General features: G+C 37.0%; 3 protein-coding genes across 4 annotated transcripts in view; 1 reads left to right on the top strand and 2 right to left on the bottom strand.

The window, feature by feature from the left end:
* Positions 1–771: 771 nt before the first annotated feature.
* Positions 772–6,070, bottom strand: LOC148653493 (protein Z-dependent protease inhibitor-like). The gene is made up of 5 exons (XM_088648561.1): positions 5,928–6,070; positions 4,561–5,159; positions 3,753–4,026; positions 1,474–1,621; positions 772–1,080 (listed from the first exon to the last, which is right to left on the bottom strand). The coding sequence occupies exons 2-5, from the start codon at positions 5,144–5,146 to the stop codon at positions 889–891; spliced, it is 1,200 nt and encodes a 399-aa protein (XP_088504687.1). The 5' UTR covers positions 5,147–5,159; positions 5,928–6,070; the 3' UTR covers positions 772–888.
* Positions 6,071–8,488: 2,418 nt separating this feature from the next.
* Positions 8,489–16,597, bottom strand: atxn3 (ataxin 3). Of its 2 annotated transcripts, XM_088648562.1 has the most exons (11): positions 16,445–16,597; positions 15,765–15,929; positions 14,458–14,502; positions 13,963–14,048; positions 13,410–13,476; positions 12,692–12,779; positions 12,152–12,287; positions 11,506–11,669; positions 11,072–11,198; positions 10,300–10,379; positions 8,489–9,796 (listed from the first exon to the last, which is right to left on the bottom strand). In XM_088648562.1, the coding sequence occupies exons 1-11, from the start codon at positions 16,466–16,468 to the stop codon at positions 9,714–9,716; spliced, it is 1,065 nt and encodes a 354-aa protein (XP_088504688.1). In that variant the 5' UTR covers positions 16,469–16,597; the 3' UTR covers positions 8,489–9,713. The 2 variants fall into 2 exon arrangements, with proteins under 2 accessions (XP_088504688.1, XP_088504689.1); XM_088648563.1 differs by lacking the exon at positions 10,300–10,379.
* ubr1 (ubiquitin protein ligase E3 component n-recognin 1) overlaps positions 16,590–18,279 on the top strand; it is a 45,528-nt gene continuing 43,838 nt past the window's right edge. Inside the window, exon 1 of the mRNA XM_088648557.1 lies at positions 16,590–16,649. The gene's annotated coding sequence lies outside the window, so the exon portion shown is untranslated. The remainder of the gene's footprint in view (positions 16,650–18,279) is intronic.

Raw genomic sequence — 18,279 nt, 5'->3', positions numbered from 1 at the left:
ATATTACAAACATATGTTATTCTGAATTTTAAAATCTTAGTCTTCACAGATCTTTTAATTAATTTAATTTAATTTATTTTTAAATTAGAGAACATTATCATGAGCATAATCTAGGATCTGTTGCTATATTTCATGGCCTTGATCCCTGTGCCAATAAAACAGTCTTCCATGTTTAGGGGAAAATAGTTAATAAATCGTTTAAGGTGTTTATGAAAGGATATAAGAAAATTGATTTTCCAGAATCAACAAATGAAAAAATTCTGTTTTTTTCATGTGCAGTATACTAGATTCATTGAAGTGTTTATACTTTGGCAACACGAGAGAAAACAAATACTTTTCAAACACATTTAAAAAAAAAAAAACATTATAGTGAAACAACTTAATTTAAATCCTAAATGTCTTTTGTCGTAGTTTCATGTGTCATGATTATATTTCGTTTTTCAGTTTATTCGTGTTTTTATTTTAATTATTATAATATATACAGTATATAATATATCAATATATCACACCTGAAGAAGGCTCCATGGCCAAAATGTTGTGTTTTCTTTCTTCTCTCTTCAGGATGGAATAAACCTATTATTTGTTCCTATATTATATCAATTATTTTTTTTTATAGGAGTACATTAGAGTACATCATCTAAAACTGATAACATGTTAGTGAAATTATAAAAGGAATATTAAAACGTGTATTCCATAATCAGATTTTATTTAGAATTTATCGAATTTACTTGTTACGTTCTTTGCACAATTATTCTTGAAATGTAAGGGATGGTAAATAAAGTCATGTTTATTTAAGCTTGACAAATGACTAAAATGAACAAACAAGTTTAGCAGAACAAACAATGCTTCAAAATGAAGCTTTATTAGTTGTTATGAAGAGCTTTGCAATTAATTTTTAGTGGGGTCTATCACCCTTCCCATGAACAGTATGCTGTTTGTTTTCTCATGGTAAATGAGGAAGAGGAAGGGACGGTCCACTATCAGCCTTGGTGGCATTGAGTATCCCGTTATTCCTGTAGCTGTTGCACCAGCTGCTTCAGTGCCCTTCTCGTCCACTTCTATCACTGCCTTGTGAAGGACCTGTAATCAGAATAGAAACAGTGACAGCTTTCAACAAAAGCTACAAATTAAAGGTTTGTGCCAAGGATTGCATCTTATTTATCTGTTGTCAGACACTAAGAACTAGTACTTTGCATGAGTTTGCAAACATAACACCTAACCAAGGAAGAAAATTGGACTGTGTGAATACAGTACTGTGAAAATGCAAACTCCACTCAGACAGGTGCTCAGAATCAAACAGTGGAGGAGCGAGGTAGAGGTGCCGTACACTGTGCCACAGAAAGCCTTTGCAACAGTTTCTTGATTCTGTTGCCTTTTTGACAGAACAAATGTGTCAATAAACTACAGGAGCTACAGGAGCTTAACAGCTGATTTGTCTTATTAAAATGAGATATTGTTTCATATCACACTGACCTCAGAAACTTTGAGTCCCACTTCCTTGCTTAGGCCTGAAAGGTCAGCCGTATTTTCAAACACGTTTCGAATGCCCAGATCTGGAAGAATTTTGTCCATGTTGTAGGACTGCTCCATCTTGAACCGAGGCAGCTGTACTTCTAGTTTTCTGCAACACAATGGCAGAGTATATATATATATTTATTCTTGGAGCATGATGACATGATATGGATAATCAGCCATAATAGATTTACCTGATACACAGTAACATTTTTGAGGACTGACAATTAAATCAGGCAGCACTTAATGAGTGCTTCTTATTCTGTGTGTTGTCCTGTTAGCTTGCCAGTCCGCATCCCTGGCTACACAAGAGGGCTGCCCCCCACCAACCTGTATAATTCCCTCTTTCTGGGAGCTCTGCAGTAGGAATTTGAAGCCGAGAGAGCAATACTCCAAGAGCTAAGGCCCCCTGATCCCAGTCCATGGGCTGAGGAGGGCAGTTTGAATGAGGGCTGGTGTTGTGCAATGCCAGCCTTTCTCTTTTCTCGCCACAGCCGCAGTGAACTTATTATCTCTATTCTTTTTGCTTGCTGACGGGCTAGGGCAATCTTTGCTTTGGTGGCCAGTTCTTAAAGGAAGATTTCTTCCCTTTAATTTTCTCCTGCACCAGTCTGCTTGTCCACCTGCCTGCACCCCAGTCTAATTAACCCAGACTAGGACTGCCCACCAGACCCATGCGGTCCCCTTGTTTTGGGGAGCACAGCAGTAGGTATCCACTCCAAAGTCGAGAGAGCAATTTTCCAAGAGCCGATACTCCCTGATTCTGATCAAGGACTGAGGTCACCATGCTATCCCTTTTTCCTTTTTTCACCTGCGATGCTGCCAGCCAGCTTCTCTTTAGACTGTAGCAGCTTTGCCCTTTTCTCTTTCTTTACTAACCTGGGCCTGGGCTAATCCCCCCACTGGCCAGTAATGTATCATTGTATTGGCACTACTTTTTACTTCACTTTCCCTCGGATCTTTAAGTTTTTCATCCACTCTCCATTTTCTTGCTCTTGGGTTCAGTCCAATCACCACCCCTGCGGCTGTATTCAGATGCCTTGTAACAAAGTTATGTAAAGGCACAGAATATAAATTCACTTCAAAGACTCTAATATCTCCTTGTGCATGGGTAAGCTGATCATTAAGAAGTGGAAGGCAGCCTGTCCTTGAGCAGCTCAGTTAATGTCTTGACCTGAATCCTATTGAGAGCCAGTGGAAAGACTTGAAAACTGCTATCCACAAGTGACCAGGGTGATCATAAAAAAAATGAAGTATACTGATTTTGGATATTGATTAAATGTTTCTTTTCTTACTGCCAGCAGCCATATCACCCTGCAACTCACAACTGGCAACCCACTGAAGCTAAGCAGGTGTGAGCCAGGTCAGTACCTGGATGGGAGAACTCCTGGGAAAAACTAAGGTTGTTGCTGGAAGAGGTGTTAGTGGGCCCAGCAGGGGGCGATCACCCTGCGGTCCATATGGGTCCTAATGCCCCAATATAGTGACAGGGACACTATACTGTAAACAGGCGCCGTCCTTCGGATGAGATGTAAAGCCGAGGTCCTGATTCTCTGTGGTCATTAAAAATCCCAGGGCGTTTCTCGAAAAGAGTAGGGGTGTAACCCCGGCGTCCTGGCCAAATTTCCCATTGGTCTTTACCAATCATGGCCTCCTAATGATCCCCATCTATGAATTGGCCTCATTACTCTGCTCTCCTCCCCACTGATAGCTGATGTGTGGTGAGCGTTCTGGCGCACTTTGGCTGCTGTCGCATCATCCAGGTGGATGCTGCACATTGGTGGTGGTGGAGGGGAGTCCCCATTACCTGTAAAGTGCTTTGAGTGGAGTGTCCAGAAAAGCGCTATATAAGTGTTAGCAATTATTATTATTATTATTATCCTCAAGCAACTTGAGAGAGCTTGAGTAAATCTGCCAAAAAAGACGGTTAAAATTGCACTACGTTTGAATCCCAAATGAATCTGAATACCTGTGCAATCAACAGATTTCATTTTTTTCTCTTTATTTTTACTGACATTTACTGACATTAATCTTACCCTGACACCTCTTCAGTTCGAGCATTCAGGTTTAGAATAAAACATTAAATTGAAAAAGAGGTGTGCGTTTTGTAATTCTGCAAAATGGGACAACATCAGAGGAGTCTGAATACTTTCGCAAGGCTCTGTAAGGTTTGCGTGTACCTTTCCAGTTTTCCAACTAAATACATTAAAAAAGAAAGCACTTATTAGAGGTCTGCTTACGTTTTCTTCAGTTTCTGTATCCATCCCAGAAAGCTCTCCGCAGAGATTTCATCATCGATGGATGTATAGTCAACACCCTTGTCAGGAAGAAGGACCAGCATTGCAGCATGGCCTCTGTATGGCAACTTTAGAATGCCGAGCTTCAGCACAGGATCGTAGGCCAAGTAATATTTATCTTCTCGGAACATCATGGGGACCTTGACAATATTGTATTTGTCAACATAAAATCGTGCTTCCTCTGTAAAGCTGGAGTTAAATGGTAGCTCCCATTTGCCTAAACGAAGACAAAGTCAAATCTGTTTAATAACAAATGAAATCTGAGTCAATGCCAACTTGTCAGGAAGTTTCATGTTTTTCTTTTTTGGGTTTCTTTTTTATTATAATATATAAACAGACACACCATAGATAATATGTATTTAAACAATGTAGAACACTTTTTACATAATTACCTTCAGATTTTGAGCCAATATTAAACTGAAAAGTTCTAGTGTTACTTTCTTCAACCATATCAAAATCTCTATTGTTTAAAATGCTTTACTAAGTAAATTATTTTAAACAATAGAGATATTTGTTGTAGCTACGGCTCTAAATTTTGATTCATTAAAGAAAGGTTTGCTCAAGACATTTCAATTGAGCATCCAGACAATTCTGGGCATTAATATAATATTAATAATATATTTATACTCCATTATATGTTGAATTTCAAACTAAATCATAAAAACATCAAATGTGACCGGTAAACCTGTAATCTCTTCATTATCCTCATTTTACCATCTGTAAGGTTGCTACAGTATTATTATTCACCCACCTTGGAAAAGAATGGTATTTACAAGCACCAACTGAGTAAGAGGATCTATCTGACTGATGAGCCCCATGACCTTTTCATTCGTCTTCATTTTTACATAATCATTAATGGTTGTTTTGCTAGCTTCGGTCTTGGAGAAATCTATGTTCATTATATCTGAGTTGAAGAACTTCTTGATTTGCTCACTGAAAATCTTATCAATTTCAAACTGCTGATGAACAAACATAGCACTGCCCCGGGCCAGTATCAAGTCTTGGTTTTGGGTGATATTGGCTTCCAGTTGTCGGAACAGTTCAGGGATCAGGTCTGCCTGGTCTGCTCGTTGAAGCAGTTGGAGGTTGAGACCCTTAAGGATCTGATTGTAAGTATCCCCTTTTGCAGCCATCGATAGCATGGTGAATGCTACTGACATGCACAAAGGGGAGAAGAAGATGTTGTCATCATGATGGCTGGCAAGCTTCCTGTAAAGGTTCATAGCAAAATCTGTGTTTTTTGTAGACAGGTCCATGATAGTGGGATTTTCCTTCTGACCTTTGCTCAGGGGGGCAAAGAGTGAGGCACATACCAGAAAGAGAAGTCTTGTCTTCATTTTGATTTCACCCCTACAGACACAATAAAATGCAACATAAGGCAGGGTGTGAGGCATTTGTGCAGTTTTAATTCTCAAGCAATGAAAACATGCTAGTAAAAAGCAAAATATAATATGTTTGCATTGTATAATGCTCCAATGCAATGTGAACGTTCCATACATGTACAGTACATGTAGTTCTGTTCAAAGGTTTGTAAAACCACTAATTTTACATAAATTTAAGTCATAATTTTGAATTATTACTTAAATATAGAATTGATGATTAATAAGTAAGTCATTCCGATGTCTATATATTTTTCATCTGAACCTTATCTCACATATTTTGAGGTCAGTATTGTAGGAGAACTATGTTTTACAGGCAGATTAATGACAGAGACCCCACTCCTCGTGGATTTGGCAATTTAGCATAGCTAATCAATCTACCAGCTTTCGTTAAGAAGAGAGGGGAAACCAGGCACGCCTGAAGAAAAATCATGCTTACTGTACAAAGAGAAAATGCGAATATACTCTACATACTGTAGAAACCCACCCAGCGTGCACAACAGCCTAGAATCGAACCCAGATCCCTAAAGCTATGATGCTTCACTTACTACCCTGGTTTATTTCAGAGATATTTTCTTTACACTATTAGTAGTTTAACATGTTTAAACACGGAATTAACAATTTTCTCGCAAATGCAATATTGTGATTTACTCCTCCTTTTACCACCATAGTACACCATAGTACAGCTATATTGTAAATCCGACTTAAAGATTAAATAGAATGATGACGTTTAACTTACAATATTTGGCTTCTGTTCCTGCTTCTCTACTTTTTTTGTCACAAAAGTGTCTTACAGGCAAAAGAAAATACCCAAATATAATGTTTAGAGGAGCAAAGTGCAAGTGTACTTTTGTGGTTGTCTATTAACTATTTTGTAAATAATGGCCAGCTATTTTCAAGAGGTTCAATGCTGGGTGGCTCAGAAAAACTCAGGTTTCAAATCTTTCTGGACAAAAACATATTTAATATGACAGGGGGAATAATATCTAAGAGTGAAAATGAATGAACAATACTGATATTATTCATTGTTTACACACCTTTGAACAGTAGTGCACATTATGCTACGCAGAGTTTAAATGATTGAAAAAATCATTTGTTTTTATACACAACATTATTTTGTTAATACACAACATATTAACTGCTTGGTGCTTACATTTATTTCTAAACAGCTGAACTTTCTGAAACGTCATGAAACAAATCATTTAGGCCTCTTGTGAAACGTAAAGTCGTACCTTTTTCAGGTATATCTTTGTATCTACTGTTCAGTCTACTAAAACAATTATGGAAACACACATAGGACATGCATGCAGAAGTCACACATATTGACTAATCAAATATATTTTTAATACACTGCAATGTAACATGGGGAATTTTAACAATGAAATCTACAAATACAAATGTAATAAGCCGGACAGTGCATTTGTATGAAATATGAGATTGTGCTTAAGCAGAGTGTAGGCATTAAATACATAACGCTAGATTTTCATTTCACAAAACAGTTTGGAAGCATTGTGGAATGGTGATCCAATATTCTAGCAGCAAACCTATACAGACCAAAGAATATTCTCTGATTTTTTTTTGTATCTTTCTCTAAACTAAAAATTCTTCAAAGTAAAAACCAATTATAGGTGGAGAATATTCACATTACTCTCCGTGTGACAAATCTTTTTAGGGATGATCTTTTTCTGATAAATTATTCTCTTTTATCTAGAATATCAGAATAAATGATACAACCATTCTGTCTAACCATAAACCCATTAGTTTTAAAATTTCACATGAATATGATTTAAATATACACCTTTCAGATAGCATTTTTATCTATTTTTATGAAAAGATGAGGACTTTTTTTTAAATAGAATAACTTCACAGAATTTAATGACATCCTTAAATCTGAACAAATACCCACTCAGCTCTGGGAGATGACCAAGTTGGTTTTAAAAGGAAGTGTCATGCTGTCTCATATGGAACGAAATTCAAGCAGGAAGGAAATTAAGGCACTCTCAAACTTTTGAACCTACAGTACATTTGCTGAATCACCAACAATTGCAAAATCATAAAAATGCTAAAAGTGAAATATAGGTTAAATAGAATGTCCGAAGGAACATTTATGTTAATCAAATTAAGACAGATTATCAGTATATTAAATGTATATGTATAAATTATATGTATTTTGTGTTTAATGAAAAAAAAAGAAAATCCCTCTATCAGATAACTGGCAATCACATGGAGAAACATCATTTCACAAACATCAGTCCCAAATCTTCATAACACTACTTGAAAACCTTCATGCAGCCAATTGTGAGACATGGTGCCAGTCTATAATCTCAAGTGTTAGTTCATAATTTCTTTAGCCCTTGTGCAAACATGACACTTGATAATTGCTTTCAGGAAAGTACATCACTATGCAATTTAGTTTTGCAGGAGCTGGTATTCTATTTTGTTATTTGCACAGTTTGATCCTCCTGCTGTTACAGAAGCGTTGAGACAGGAGGGATTTCTTGAAAGCTTCCCTCTGTTGGAGTTATTAGTGGTGGTAATTAGTCTTTCCCTCCCAGCTGTACTTTCTTCACATCTTCAGATGCCAGCAACATGGAAAATAGGGCACAATGGCATCAGTCAGTGCACTATGTCTAGCTTCTAATTTCCAATGGAATTGAATATATAAATTCTGTTAACAAATCATTTCCATTCTTTCACAAACTTTGTTAGATTTTTTATTTTTAAAAACCTTGCTAATATTAAATCTGAATAACAAATTTTGGCTATTACAAAACGGTTTGAGAAGCAGTCTGTCGAGCAGCTTTTGTGTAATAATTGGTAGGGATTTTAGCCTTATTTGAAATGCAATGGTCGTTTTCTACTATTGTAATGCGAAATCGCCTCTTCAGCCCTCTCACGATGGCCTAAGTAAGGGCCAGTTCTTATGGCAGGTTTCTTTTTTCCTCAAAGAGGTTATGCAAAACTAGCTCATATCTTTTCCAATTATGTAAAAGTCAAGGGATTTTTCTGGCTGTTAAAAATGAAGGATTTCAAAATAGAAAAATGCAAATTTGATATGAGATTAGAATTCAAGCAACAGAATAATAGTGCAACCTTCCATGTCACAAAAAGGAACAACTTTACAAAGAAAAAGTTGTTTCTATTTGCAAAGTTCTAGATTTCTGAAAATCTGAAATTTAGTAAAAATGAGACCACCACTATATTTAACGTGTACAGTATACATTGCAATCCTCTGGAGATCTTTTGGTAAAAAAGTATACATAAGCTGCACATTATAAAGGGAAAAAATGAAGAACAGACTGGCATGGAAAAAAAGGTTTATTTATGGGAAGAAAAGGTTTTCAAATGTAGACAATCATGTGGCAATGCAGTTTACATTTAAAAAATCAAATAATTTAAATATCTCTAAAACTGTTAAGATCTGCTGCACTAATAAATGCCAAAACAAAATCCTCAACCTTTTATGTTCAGAGTGGTCCCAGTAATAAACAAAATAAACAAAACATTAAATCATGATATGAAAACTATTAAAACAAAAGACAACCTGACCCTTTTAACTTTTTACTAATTATGTATACCTCAGAACTTAAAAATGTGAGAAATATAAATGATAAGAAATTTTACATCCGGAGAACTTTTAACCGAAACCTACATACTTTGAAAATTGGCACCTCTTCTTGGACCAAATAAATGTAACATCAACGTAAACGCACAAAAAAGTAAACACTTGGATTCATAGCCCCTACAGTAAATTATAATAAAATAGTGTTCACTATTTTTGATCTAGAAGGGTTAAAACAGAATGTACAGTAAGGTAAATAGTAAAGTAATGGTGATGTATGAATTTTTTACAAAATCAGATTACTAGCGGAAAGACTTTAAATGATAAAGCCTCATAAATTAATATCGGAAGAAAGAAGTTCTCCTTTTAGTTATGGCCAATGAGTAAAGACCTTTTCCAATTCCTAGGAGACTTAATTAATGCTATTTTTTTACGGTTTTCTGAAAACAGAATCTATCATTCTTTTATCTGTCAAGATTTGACACCCTTTCCAACAGGATTCTGGGAGGAGTTGGGGGGGGGGATCTGAACTGACTGTATCGGACAAAGGATTCATTCACATGTGGTCCCATACCTTTCCAAAAGGGCCAGTCTGGACACCTTGTAGATCCATCATGTACCCTGTTTTTCAGAAACTGCAAATTCCCCTCTCCCTTCTACTTACATTGATTAATGCATTTTGCACAAACATGCACATTTTTGAATGAGAATGACAAAAACCAAATAAAATAAACGACAAGGTGCTGAAGCAGAAGGCCGTCATGGACACGGAATGGCAGTTAGACAGTTACAGAATCGCAAACCCCCACCCTCGGTTTTCCTTTCCAAGTATCTGTAAACCCAGTCCTCCGTCAACACGCTCTGTGCTCATGCATTGGGTCAACCAGCTGCTACAGTTCAGCAGAACAGAAGGACGGGCATTGCGAAGAGTACTCTGGGACTGACCACTGGATTCTCCATGTTTTACTGACTTGTCTTGGAGTCAGGTTGCTCCGGAGTTGTACCTAAGGTTGACTGCGTTGCGTTTTGCTCATTTGGAGCCTCCCCTGTTTAAACAGTGCAAAGCAGACAAACATAACTGGTTTATAAAGTGTCTGAAGGATTTTAAATTCTCCTCCACAATAACAGAACAATCAAAACAATAAAACTGTAGAGAAGTACTAGGCCTTTTTTTAATCCCCCCCAGTTAAAAATGGAACCGTTTTCTAAGCAGCAATTACACAGAAAGGAGACGCAGGAGACTGGTTGTGGCAGCTCCCATATCATGATTTTATTTTCTTCATGTTTTGGTATTTCCAATTCACACAAATCATGCTTGATCAATACTCTCAGTTTGTGTTAGCTAAAACATTTATTGCAATTTACAGCACATTACCCACTTGAATTTCCTGGTGGGTAAACTGTAGAAACATTTAATTAAATAAGTACGAAGAGTTCAGTTTACCCAGGATTTTCAAAGAGATAAAATAAGGCCCTCATATTCATAAACCCATAATGGAAAATAGATCACAAATCAAAAGTCCTATCGCCACTGATGTGTCTATATTACCTGTGTCATTTGCCAGTGTGCCAGTGCTTTTGCTTTCTTGCTGTTGTGGTGCTGTAGCTCGTGCCTGCTGTGTTGACTGCCTGTCATAAAATGGGATTTATCATTAATATCTTTACTCTACTTCATGTTGAAGAATATCTTGTTGGGTACATTCCTTTCTAGCTTTTGGCTGACCCATTACTTCTAGACAAAAGTCCACCCTGTCTTTTATTCCTACTGTGAACCTCAGCTTCAACTGCAGAGTACACACATAGGATGGAGAGATGTGGCTCACACTGATGACACTAAATGTTCACAGGCACATAGCTCACTGTGATTAAAAAAGGATAACCTGGTAGACTGGTGCTTGATCAATTGTGTTCTGCTGCTTGGTGAATTATCTACTAATGCCACTGCCTACATGAACCAGTAATGCTTGGTCTAAAAGGTCCAGTATGCTGTCTCACTGAGCACTTCTGCTGGTTGGGTCACCTGGAAGCCTTTTACATACTTGTGAAAAACTTTTTGTATTTTTATGCAGTGTTAATTTCAAGTTCATGTGGTGGAACTAACTTGAAAGGGAATATGAAATAAACTAAAGGCATTTTTATATTCCCGAAGATGGAAAAATACGTTTTTTTTCCCCAAAAATAGGAGTGGTCTAGTTATTTTGGGTATATCATGTGACACCAGCACTCCAGACTGGTGCTACACAGACAGTCCGTAGTTCTCAGAGACACTAAAGGATAACCTGAAAATGAAACAAGGAAAATGGAAAGGTGGACAAACCTACTTGTCAAAATAGGCCTGCCTTCTCTTTCGAAGCTCCTCTGCTGTTAGCGTTTCATTCTGGCCTGATGTTGATGTATGGGCAATATTTTCATCTTTGGGATCAGGAAGCTTAGTGTTGCCTGTAGTACCTGAAGACAGAATGGAAAAAGACGAACAAATCTAACAAATATGACTGAATGTTTACAACATTTTCTGCTATGAAGGCGCTGTGAGGCCAAATAGATTTTCCCGACAGTATACTTATCAAGCTGGTTGAATTTCTGTCATTTCCTTTCATGTAAACATACAATTGCTTATTAAAAAAAAACACTAACAAATACCTTGCATAATGTAATAGTCCAAGTTATTTTAAATTTTGAAGAGTAAATGAGATTGAGGAACTCTCAACTCCAAAAACTGTTTCTTCACACAAAAAAGACAACGTACTGCTCATACCCTGCATACTAAGCTGAATAGCTCTTCGTAGATCAGCCTCTTCATCCTCCACCTCAATGTCCTTTCGGCTAAGTGCCAGAGCCTTCCTCAAGTTCTCCTCATCTTCATCTACTGGCACTGCTTCCAAGTTCTGGTTGGAATTCAGTGTTCTGTCCATTAACAGACTACAATAAAAAATATTACAGGGAGAAAATATGCAAAAGCACAATTCAAAGAGCAAGGTCTTTAAGAGTGAAAAATATACTTAAAGAAATTAAATTAAAATTAACTTTCACTTAAAAAAATACGATTTAATGCCTTTTAGATGTGATACTTGATATCACAGATTATAACATCTTGGTCATAACGCATTTTTGCATTCAAAAATGTCTTGATATAGTTCCCTCATTGGTCCAGCTGATGACAATATTTATATTTTCATCCCAATATTCAGACTTTTATAAAGGTATTCGACTGCTAAATGTATTTGGAAAATATCCTTATTCAAATATTCTGAGTCACCCTGGTATCATTCTGGCACTGGCTCAACAAGTACAAAATAACTCCTGGTGTAAAGAAGCATTTCCATCTTGCCGTATACAGCAGCCAAGCCAACACGATATGGAAGCTTCTGCCGATGAGTATTTTGTTCTCATGTTTCACTCACCCTTGCCCACTACCGGACTGAGCCACCTCTTCGCCTATCAGTCTGGGCCTCTGCCTCTGCTCCACCCTCATGATACCTAGAATCTGGTCTGCATCACATTCTGGGAGGTTTCCATTAATAACAAAAATTGAATAACCTGGGAAAAGCAACAAACAGAGGCCAAAACAGGCAAAGAAAATGTGTTGGACTTTCTCTCGATTACTCCATAACAACAAAAACTTTGACATGAAGATCATAAAAAACATCCGATTGCAACTCTTTTTTAAAGAAAAGGTTTTCTTATCACTTATACAGTAAAACATTAACACAGAGCTCTATTGCTTTATAACAATAATATCTCAGATATGAGAAGCCCTTTCAGATATTCTGGGTTCTTTTTAGAAAGAAGTACAAAACTAAAAACATTCTAAAGTAGGTATGTTATACTATTATATACTAATAATTAATCAGAATCAGTCAATGTTGATAAAACTCACTGTATCCATTTTTTATCCATTCCCGGAAATTATGAAGAATAAAAGATCTCTTTATTGTACTCACCTTCTTGCTGTAATTGTGCTAAAAAAAGGGCAAGATAAGTGTCCGAAATCAGCTCAGGTCCAGTCAACAAAGAGTTGAGATTAAACCACTACAAGTTTTCAAGAAAGAAATTAAATTAAATTGGAATTGGTAAAAGGGGCATTTAACATATCAGCATTATCTTTAATAGGTTTATGGCAATTGTCAAGATCTTAAAAATATTAATTTAGAACCTTACTCAGTAAGTATTTATACTGAACAGTAAGACAAAAACATTTTTGCTCTCTAAAATCAATGTAAAAATAGTACATCAATAATGAGCAGCCCAGTAGATTAGGAAAGTATTTGGCAGCTCCTGGTGAAATCCTTTGCTGTGACTCACTTCACGCTACCTTGTCCAAGTTCCTTAACATTCTTATACTCTGTCCTTCAGGCAAAAACACACTTTATATATTTGGTCCAAGTGAAAGTGATTTACAGTAGCCATAGATGCAAAGTGCACCTTTTACTTTTTGAGTAGGTCCACGTGAAAGTATTAAAAAAATTAATAATGCTTTATTAATTAGAACATAAAAGCAAGACAAAATTCTGGAGCTACTGACAAAATGTACAGTATATTAAAAATGGGTAAAAAAAATAAACTCTGCTTACAAACACTATTTAAATTGTGTTAACTTCTTTGACTAAGATAACAAAGAAGAAGAAGAAATGTCAAATAACAAGTGGCAGTCAAAGTTACCTGTTGTCCTAGTTTTCGTACTGTAAACCAGTGCTCCTTGTAGTTACATATAAATGCCTTCTCATTTCTACAATAAATTAAACAATTACATTACCAATTAAGCATATAATTGATGAAAAATTAATGCTATGAACACATGAATTTATTACTTTTTCATAAGCTTTGTCAAAGACATGTGCTAACACTGTCACACACCATTGTTGTGTGGTTTGACCTTACAACAGCCAGTAGCTAAACCCCCAGTAACACATGGACTTTGTAAGAAAGTGCATGCCCAACTGAGTTGGATTCCTCTGCTGGCTGAGGGATTTGAACCGGCAACCTTCCAGCCACAGGCACAGATCCTTAGCCACAGAGCCACCGCTCCAATTCACAAGACGTTTAAGGTATTTAATGATAAACTATTGGATATTGAGTAATCCATTCTGCAATTGATTTTAATACAAAGATACAACAGAGTTGAATGCAGATGAAATGATTTTCAGGCATATCTGTCTTTTCTCCTTTTACCTTTGATACCGTTATATTAGTTTTTAGTAAACAAAGTTCTTACATTGGGTCAATCATCAATCTCTGATATTCAGGACTATTGAAAAGAATCAGTTCCAGGCCCCAGACTCCCAGTGCTTTACTTATCACCTATTATGCACAAAGAAAAGAGAAAACAAGCTAAAAAAAAACTTAAAGAGCCTAAAACATGTGTTTACATGTATATATTTGACAGTATATTATATCCGATTTTAACTTTGTACAGTGTATTCACATTTCAGTTCCAAAAAAATATTTTGAAGATACAAAGCTTATATTTATAATTCAGCTTATATATCATTTATATTATTTCAGCTTAAAATAATATTCCTTTTCTGTCTACAGTCTAAACAGTTACCTTTAATTTAATAATGTTCTATGAAAGACACAAGAATTGCATGAAGTTACCTGTCAAATGAATAAATTAAGAATAAGAATAAATCCTGAAAATCCCCCGGTTCTAATATTTAGTTTACATTTGAGTTTTGTTTTTTAAATTGTGCAACTTTATAAAACTCACTTGAATTGAAAAGAAGCCACTGTCATCCATGTTTCCAGATGGTTGCTGTGAGAACAGGAAAAAGACAAAGCTAGATACTAGCTAGATGATGTTGTCATCAGTAAGTACTAGAGGAGTCCTAAAACAGTAGAAGTATAAGCTAGCACCTGAAATAGAAGGGATAGTCACATCTCCTTTACACAAGGAGAAATGCCAATCACTCATAGGCATCAGGAGAGGTGAGACCATAGTCAATGGCTTGTGATGCAGGCCATTCTGTTGCACTCCTCTAAAGACATGTGTAAATCATTCTAAAACCAAGGTATTGAATACGAAAAAGCAGCCAAGCACAAACTCTTAAATATTTAAATGTAGTCCAGGTAGAAGTAGTTCCCCTAAAGATATTTAGAGTGCAAAGCAAAAATGCCCTAGGAACTAAACTGCCTATTAATGACCCGAGCTGTGCACCACAGTACTCTGTAAACACCTGGCGATTATTATTGTTAATATGCATGACAATGGGTCTGGTCTATATTTTGCTTGTACTGCAAGCAACGGGATATAATTGATAACTAAATAAGGAATGCTCACATCCATCCATTTTCTAACCATTATCCTGTTCAGGGTCAAGGGAAACTGGTCAAGACACCAGTCTACTGCAGGACACACACAGAAAAAAACACAAACATGCACACACAAACACCAGGGCCAACTTTCCCACAAGCCAATTAACCTAGCACTATATCTTTGGACTGTGGGAGGAAACTGGAGCACCTGGAGGAAACTCATACGAACACAGGAAGAACATACAAACTCCAGCGTGCCACCCTCCAAGCTCACATTATGAATTAAAATGTTCATGAAGAATTTGGAGAGGAAGGACACATATGTGCAGTATCCCATAAAGCAGTATCTCAGTTCCAATCAGTGAGACTAAAAAGTACACCCACTGTGTGGCCATCAGAATATTTGCCCACAATATCTGTTAATATTCAAACAGAGCTCCTAGTGGCCTTAAGAATCAGTTCAAGGGATTGCTCAGATTGCTCACAGGGTCTCTAGAGACAGAAGAAAACCAACTGTTCAATCTATCACCATAACAGTGCAACATCTTCAATCTAACACAGCTCACCTGATCTGATAGAACTGAGTTAACCTGTTGCTCTACAGTTCAGTTCATTTTTTCAGAATTAATGGTAACATTACTTATAACAGTCGTAGGGTCCTGCTTGATTTTGCTCAGATTGCTGGAATTGGGAGACAAAAGTCTTGAAAAGGGCTCTCCTGGCCCCCCCAAAAAAATAATGGCCAAGCCCCAGTGCTGTTACCTGCAGAAAGGTCCTATACTCCTCGCTAGTGACTCCTCCTTCTGCCATTCTAATCCGCTCCTCTTCGTCCAGCTGCTGTGCGATGGAGGAAAGCTCGACAGGGCTGAAATACTCTCCCTGGAGTAGGTTATTCAGACAATGCTGGGCGCAAAGGGAGCCCTCTTGCTATGACAGAGAGTACAACAGTCAACTCAAAATAAGGAGTTCACTTTTTAAGCAACCAAACAACACGATTTTAGACAGCCACACCCTGCAATCAATGATAATACAAAGACATCTTACACACATGATTACATCTACAATATGGAAACTAATGAAGGCAAACTGTACTTAAAAAAATGTATATGAATTATATGAAAAAGTGATGGAAGCTGATCGATACCTACTGCATATGCAAAACTAACCAAACCAGACTCAGTTATACAACGAGGAATTTCCCAGATAACTTTAAACACGTTTATACATGTACGTTGCTCCAGTGAAGTTTGCCAAAGCAGAAACAGTAGTCTTTTAAAGAACATAAACATTGGAGGTTTCACTAGTTAAGAGGAAAATGCAGAAGAATTTTAAAGTTTCATTCATTCGTTTTATTAAAATCACGGTTTGAGGTAGCCAGACAAACCACACACTAATATATTTAAATCCCCCCGAATCGGATTAAATGTTTCAAAACGACTTACTTTCTCGTGAAAAATGGAATCCATATTTGATCCTTCTGTTGACTAACATACTTTGAACCTTGACCTTCCGGGGGATGGGTCATGCAAACGCGGCCTATCAGTAAATCGTTCGTCATGTGACAACAGTTCGGTAGGTGGGTCTTCTAGCGGAAGTATGAGGACCTTTTTGTCTTTTTTTTTTAAGTCTGAGAAACTCTCGGGAAAGTTAAGTATTTCTGACATCAAATTATATATATTTACTTAATGTAGGGGCGACTTGTATTCAGAAACATTTAAAAATAATAAGAAGTTTAATAAAAAATGCAAAGATACTTCTAGGCAAAAACAATATAACAAACATAAGTAATAAAATAATCAAATTTATTCCGGCAACAAACTGCCAAAGATATCAAGTAAATAAAAAATGTTTTGTAACAGGTTCTATCATATGCATTCATTATTTAATAATGAAATTATTAAGACGTAGTCATCTTTATTATATGTTGATTAATATGTATTATCAGCAGAGGCTTTTTTGTGAAAATCCCAGGCAGAAGTGTGTGGCCACGTTTGGAAGCTATATAAGGTGTACTTCTGAGAAGCCTGATTGGCACCAGGTTGCAGGTGTCTTGTGGGGTTCCTCTAGTAGAGCCTGGATAAGCATGAGCCTGTTCAATGGTTTCTGAGCCTTAAAAGCCTCTTCTTGTCCCAATTCATCCAGCAAATGTTTGAGGGGGCTCAAGTCTGGCAAGTAGGACATTCAGAATTGCGCTATTAGTCATTGTGATCTCTGAAAGCCAATGTTACCCCAGAAAAATGAGTGTGTGTGTGTTGTCCTGCTGGCATGTTGCTGGATGGTTTGATAAAATTACCTCATCATTATGCTTTTCTGTGTCACAGTAGCTAATGTGCCACTTCTGGTTTCCAACATATAATTAATGTTGGATGTTCACTTAATAAGCAACAAGTCTGGCAAGTGATGTATTCAATATGACCTTTGAGGCTTTAAATAATCTGGCTCCTTCATGCATCTCTGAATGGCTTTATGTTTACACTCCTTCTCATACAGTCTTTTCAGTCGAGATCTTTTGCTCACTAAACCTGGGACTTAATATCACACTTTTGGTGAAAGTGCTTTTTCTTACTCCATTGTTATGGAATGTCATTTCTTGTCAAGAGACACATTCTCTGTCTGTTTCAAATCAAAACGTAAAATGCACTACTAGGGCCTATGAATGATTTCCTTGGGTTTGGAAAGGTGCTTTGTAAATTAAAGTTGTTGTTACATGTATTATTATTATTTTTATTACTGATTTTCACCAGGTGAAGTTGAATTAATCAAAATGATAAAAAATAATAACAATTGCTTACATTTATATAGCGCTTTTCTTGACACTCCACTGAAAGCGCTTTACAGGTAATGGGGACTCCCCTCCACCACCACCAATGTGCAGCCCCACCTGGATGTTGTCACAGCAGCCATAGTGCACCAGAACACTCATCACACACCAGCTATCAGTGGGACGAGAACAGAGTGATGAAGCCAATTCATAGATGGGGAATATTAGGAGGCCAATGGGACATTTGGGGTAACCCCCCTACTCTTTTTGAGAAACACCCTGGGATTTTTAATAACCATAGAGAGTCAGGACCTCAGTTTTACGTCTTATCCGAAGGACGGTGCCTTTTTACAGTATAGTGTCCCCGTCACTATACTGGGGCATTAGGACTCATAGAATGCAGGGTGAGCGCCCCATGCTGGCCCCACTAACACCTCTTCCAGCAGCAGCCTTAGTTTTTCCCAGGAGGTCTCACATCCAGGTAGTGACCAGGCTCACACCTACTTAGCTTCAGTG

This window comes from Lepisosteus platostomus, chromosome 10 (genome assembly GCF_059453375.1).
Source record: "Lepisosteus platostomus isolate fLepPlt1 chromosome 10, fLepPlt1.hap1, whole genome shotgun sequence".
NCBI lineage: Eukaryota > Metazoa > Chordata > Actinopteri > Semionotiformes > Lepisosteidae > Lepisosteus > Lepisosteus platostomus.
This window is presented reverse-complemented; position numbering and strand designations above follow the sequence as displayed.